The following is a 6108-nucleotide window of genomic DNA, read 5'->3' on the forward strand; positions in this document are numbered from 1 at the left end:
TTTAGCTGTATCCTTTCCTTCTTCCAAATAGTCCCTTGAAAAGAAATATGAGATGAGGTAAATGACTTAAGACTCCTAAAGTCTTTCAGATTGAACCCTGCTCATTTTTTTTTTTTTCACTGACGAATCAAAAATAATATTTATTTTTACATCATGATTTATGCTGAGATTGCTTTGTCAGCAGATGGAAAAAAAAAGCTTGTGAATGAAAACGTTTGTGAATGAAGACATTATGGAGTAAATCATATGCATGTCTTGCTGCTTTTTACACTCCACACTTTTCTGATGTGATGTCTCTATGATTCATTTTGCAGATGGGTATCGTGCCATATGGCTTAGGGAGCAATTAGTTAATGTAAGAATTTGCCTAAGCTGCTGCACTCTTAACTCTAAAGCTTCTTCTAAAATGCATTTCCATCAACATCCTATTAGTAGATCTTCTCCGGCGCTGTATCGTGCGTCCGCGCGCTTATTACACAGCGCTGCGTCAGAGCGAGAGCGGGCTGGGCCGGCTTTGTGGCCACTATGATGGTTTGTTGACTGGGTTCCTATGTAACAAAAGGTTTTTTTTGTTTTTTTTTCTTTTCGTGTTATGGGACTATTTATTGTTTCCCAGTTTTAATGTTGTGTTTGGCAGAGCCTGGGTCTATGGTTAAGTGTTTGATTATTTTCTCAGAAGCTTTTCGCAAAAGATCTCAATGCCTCCCTTTGTCATGTGGAGAAAGACGACAGACACACTCCACAGTGCGTGCTTTCCACAAAAGAAATGTTTATCACTCGAGTGAACAGTATGACATTATTTTGACGTTCATAACATTTTGAATGAGATGTGAGTCTTTTTTTTCTTTTTTTCTGTGTGTTTATTATTAGATCGATGTTGAATTTTAGTCTGATTTGTTTAAGGTTAATGAAGTCAGGTGTGCAAGGATGTGTATAATGAGAACGATTAAAAAGAGGATCTGTGTGAATATGCTTCATTATTACAGCATAGAAGGCATGTCTATGGTTTTAGAGCGTAATCATTCTTGCCTTTCATAGTAATGCTGATTGTCAGGAAAGGAAATCAACACCCCCGGGCCACCCGAGCCACACGAAAGCATTCAGTTTGTTCGTAGGCTTAATGTTGCAGTTTCAGCGTCATTTATTTGTCAGTTCTAATCGTTGATGTTTGCATGTTTTGTTTCTGATCCGACGATCCATCTTTCTGCATCTTCTTCCTGACTTGCGGGCGAGACATGGCACTTTGAAGTCATCTGGCTGTATCGGGCTAAAAAAGCTTCCTTATCCAACAGTGTCCATATCAAATTACTTCCCAGTCCTTTGAAGAGCTCGCTCATTTTTCTTACAGCCCTTCTATTTACCATGTGGTTTTTTGTGGCATGCATGCTCTCAGACTCGTACTCCATATCCCACTTTTCCTTCGGTTTGATTGAAATCGTCTGAACGCCTCTCGGTGATTACACATATCTGCCCTCTTTATTTGGCGAATCCACACGCTCGGAGACGTGCTCTGATGCGTCTACATTTTTTTTTTTTTTGCTCTAGTTAGTAAAAAAATATTTCAAACCTTCTGCTAGAACAATAGAAGCTGTATTTGGGAATTTCACCGACTCACTAAAGTAAATGGTACATGATGAGGTATTTGTCCTGACCGTGTGAAATGAACGTGTTGATACGCAGTGAAGCAGAGTAAATACACACAGCATTACACACGTAAGATTGCGGTTGAGGCGAAACGTCAGCGAGCAGATGTACAACACTTAAAAATAATAGTGTGTTAAAGACCCCTAATTAGTCTCTGGACATTGCTTCAACCTGGTAGTCAAACTAAATGCCGATGAAGCCTGTTTGCGTAAACGTGAATAGGTTTTAATACTTAAAAAAAAAAAAAAAATGCTCGCAAAAATGTATACCCGTGACTTCATTCATTTTTACCACCTACAGGCCTCACCACTCTCTCCAGGCTGGTCGAGTCCATTAACATCGCTTTTCAGTGCAAAGGCAAAGTTGTATTAACTAATTAACGCCATTAACCCTCACTGCTCAGCCTGCAGGACCACCGTGCTCATGAAATGAGAAGCACATGGACCCGTGAGCAGTGTAACACGCTAGTAATTGATTAGTGATGCTGAAGAAATGGGAGTTTAACACCACATGCACACAGGCTTGCCTTCTAAGACCTGTGTATCTTTTACCACATACACTTTAAATGAACGTTTACTAAACTTTCAGTTGTTTACTCTTTTGTTCAGTTTTGCAGTCGAATACATTTCGTTTCCCCTGATGATTCTTGGAAAGGAAATTGGACTGAGGTCAGGTTGAATTATCATGTTGTCGCCGTGTCATAATGAATAAATATTAAATATTAGCACTGACGATAAACCAGCAAACAGAGAGCAGTGAAATGATGTACCTATTGGGGAAATAATACCTTCACGTCCATTTATGTATTCGTTTACCTATTAAAGAGTCTGAACATGAGCTTTCGTGGCTCATGTCGTGTTTTTCCGAGACACGGCGTTTAAAGCGTCGGTGTACGCAGACAGTGATGACAAACCCACTGTGTGTCTCAGTGGCAGTATCAGCGCTGAGCATTCCTGCTGGACAAGCCTATCATTTCCCAATTATGAGAAGCCTTATACTGAAACTTCTGTAAGTACAGCATTTCATTATAAACTTCTACAAACACTGCTGGTTCTAATTTAAGTTGATATTTTTAACTCGGCTATTTTTGGTCTATCGGCGTCCCGGCCGTGGATATCGCCTCGATGACTTCATATAGTTTTGCTTTACATTTTGCGTATATTAGTATATTTTTAAATGTTGTGGTATTCAAATACGCTTTGCATATATTTTGTTTTTCGCGTGCGGTCTTTCATCCGTCACCTTCACGGCCGTCCTGTCTCGCTGGCCTCGAGTTCTTAAAAAACAGTCCGCGAAACTTTTATAGCACGTTTCTCTCCTCTTTTAACAAAAAGCCCCATTTAAAGACAGTTTTTTAAAAATGTATTTCTGAAGTCAGCTTCCTGTTCGTGTTTAAAGTCAAAACTAAACTCTTAAGGGGGGGTTGGGGGGAGAAAAGCTTTGTAGGACTGCATTCATGTCTAAGAAATTCGTTCCTATGCATCTGAGAACTGCAAAGCATTCAGGTCGCATCAAAGTTTCTGCCGGTGAATCGATTTCAACCCTCATGCGTACAGCACACTCCTGCTCCCAGAGTCCCATCTAAACCCATTCTTCCACATCTTGTTTTAATGCCGGCCTGAAAATTGAAAAGGAGTCACTGTTTACATGTTCGAAGCCATTTTTTTTTTTTTTTTGCTCTCCATCATCATTCCACAAATATAGTTTTAAGTTCTACAAACATGTCAGCTTCTTAGCATGTTTGCAAAAGTAAACACAGCACATATTCACTCTCGTGAAGTGATTCTCCTGCATCGAGCATCGTGACCTACGCCTCATAGTTGATGAAGTGTGTGTGTGTGTGTGCAAGTGTGTGTGTGACTGCTTATTGACCTGGAGCTGGTGCATTTTGCCGAGGTGGCTTCCGAATGACCCACGCCTGACCCACAGCATGCGCAAATGAAAAGAATTTTGCTTACAGCACTTACCCCAGAAGAAGTTTTGCTGACACGGGGTGACCGAGCTGAAAAGGCTGTTAGATGCCATCGCCACACTTGGTTATATCCTCGCCAGATAACGTCTCCTTTCGAGGTCGCCGTGACCCTTGAGGTGCTAAACTGAGAGCACAAACCATATCAGGGCATATGGAAAAAACGCTCAGCAAGCCTTACATGTAATTAATGAAGCGCTCACTACACTAGTGCACACTATGTGTGTTTTGCCACATGTCAGAGAGCAGAGAGAGAGAGAGCAAAAGAGAGAGAGCGTGTGAGAGAATGTGAGAGAGTAAAGCACACACAGCACAGATATTGGATGGAGCAGAATGAAGCCGATACGAGTGTGGTTAGAGCGTACTTACTGACTTGTCGGGTCTCTGGGAGTGGGGTTGACCCGTGCCGATTAACCATTTACGCCCCAGTGGCTCCCTGCGCTCGTCCTGGGCAAAGCGATCGCACCGCACTTGTGGTTCTGTGGTTGTTTGTGAGGGGAATGAAACATTCTCACCATCCAAAAAACGTGTATGCTTTCAAACACACTTTTTCCCCCCTCCTTGTGGGCTGTTACTGGAGAGGCTGGGTCATGTGTTTGTGACATCAGAGCACAAAAGTAGACTGAGACAGCCTCTATCGTCCTCCTTTCGCTCGTGCTGTGTTTTTTTTTTTTTTTCTCTCTTTTCTTTTTTCCCCTCGTCCCGTCAGCAGTTCAACGTTTCTTCTACACATCCACAGGGAAGAATGAGCTCCGGCTCCGTGAGGAAGGGGCTGGAGCTCTCGACTTTTCAACAGAGCTTCATCTCATTTGCAGCACTGAGCACATGCAGAGTTTTTTCCTCCCTCTCGTGCTCTTACTTACTCACTCACTCACTCACTCACTCAGTCGCTCTCTCTCTCTCTCTCCCTCTCGCTCTCACTCACTTTGCTAGAGTTTACAGAATCCTGATTCTCTCTGATGATGATTAAGAGTAAATTAAATCAGTGAGCTCCTTCTTGTTTCTAAGTGCAGCTCAGACTCATGACTGATATTCCTCGATCACTCAGATACTTAATATTTATTTGTATTCACTGTTTCTGGCTTGCTTCTCTGGACTTTAAATGGATGGCTCAACACTCTGCTTGCTGTGTGTCTGTGTGAGAGTGTGTGTGTGTGTGTGTGTGTGTGCTGTATAATTGACCCTGTGCACAGTGACAGCGTGGTGTAGGTTCAGTGTTAAATCACGTCTGTCTTTCTCCTGCTCTCTCCTGCCGCGCTCTCCACAGTGGGAATTAGCGGCAGTGATTCATCAGTGTGTCTCACACACCTCGCCGGCTGGAGCTTTGGCAGTGGCTCATATCTGCCTCCATAGTCTTCAGCTCAGGTGAAAAATGTGCTGTGGTAATTCATGTCCATGTTTTTTTTTGTTTTTTTCCCCCCCGGTTCAGGGTCACACTGGGTGCCTGTAGTGAATGTGTTTAATTATTCAGCCAGATTGGATTTATGATTTGTTTTGAGGAAAGCAGACTTGGATGCTATTTTTGAATCGTCACAGTGAAAATGATGTTTTTGTCATCTTTTTATACATATATAGGACAGGAAAGCGTTCTGTTAAGCACACACACATGTACACACACACACGCACACAAATGTATGGGGTTGGACAATATGCAAAAAAAATCAGATATCAAAAAATCAATATCACGTCATGAGTAGAATGTATGATGATATATCGATTTTCTAACAAGCTACCAACAATTAAAAAAAAAAAGACCAATACTGAATAGGAGGAATTTGTAAAGAAATTTTTTTTTTAAATTTCCAACAGTGGAAAACTATCAAATCAGCTGCTTATTATATTAAAAAAAACAACAACCCATACAGATATTTAAAAAAGATATCATAATACCCATCATATATCTGAAAAGGTCCTTGTGACTTTTGTCTTTGTCTTGTGACTTTATTGTGAATTTTCACATTATATTGTGTATTATATCATCATATTTAACATGTATATAATGTGTGTGTATTTATGTATGTATGTACGTTTATATATATATATATATATATATTTATATATAAATATATAATACTGCAGCAGTGTTAAATCACACACACACACACATATATATATATATATGTGTGTGTATATATATATATACATACATATATATATATACATACATATACATATATATATATATATATATATATATATATATATATATATATATATATATGTGTGTGTGTGTGTGTGTGTGTATATATATATATATATATATGTATATATGTATATATGTATGTTGTATCTGAATTAAAAAATGTATCATATTATGCAGAGTTTCTAGAGAAACAAGTTGTCTCGATCAAAAGTCCTTCATCAGCAGTGCTTCTAGAGCTCTAGGACCATTTTTCTAGACCAAAAGTGTTGTACAATTCCTATTCGAACATTTGCTTTCCCCTTTTCTTTAGTAGCTAAGATTCTGTTACTGTGAGCTTGTGAATATAAAAAAA

General features: G+C 39.8%; 2 protein-coding genes across 6 annotated transcripts in view; one reads left to right on the plus strand and one right to left on the minus strand.

Moving 5' to 3' along the window:
• runx2a (RUNX family transcription factor 2a) overlaps positions 1–3669 on the minus strand; it is a 42352-nt gene extending 38683 nt beyond the window's left edge. The window contains exon 1 of the mRNA XM_053633853.1: positions 3612–3669. Within this exon, the coding sequence (XP_053489828.1) occupies positions 3612–3669 (58 nt within the window). The remainder of the gene's footprint in view (positions 1–3611) is intronic.
• supt3h (SPT3 homolog, SAGA and STAGA complex component) overlaps positions 1–6108 on the plus strand; it is a 92935-nt gene that overhangs the window by 14991 nt on the left and 71836 nt on the right. The gene's annotated exons all lie outside the window — the stretch shown is intronic.

This window comes from Ictalurus furcatus, chromosome 9 (genome assembly GCF_023375685.1).
Source record: "Ictalurus furcatus strain D&B chromosome 9, Billie_1.0, whole genome shotgun sequence".
Classification (NCBI taxonomy): Eukaryota; Metazoa; Chordata; class Actinopteri; order Siluriformes; family Ictaluridae; genus Ictalurus; species Ictalurus furcatus.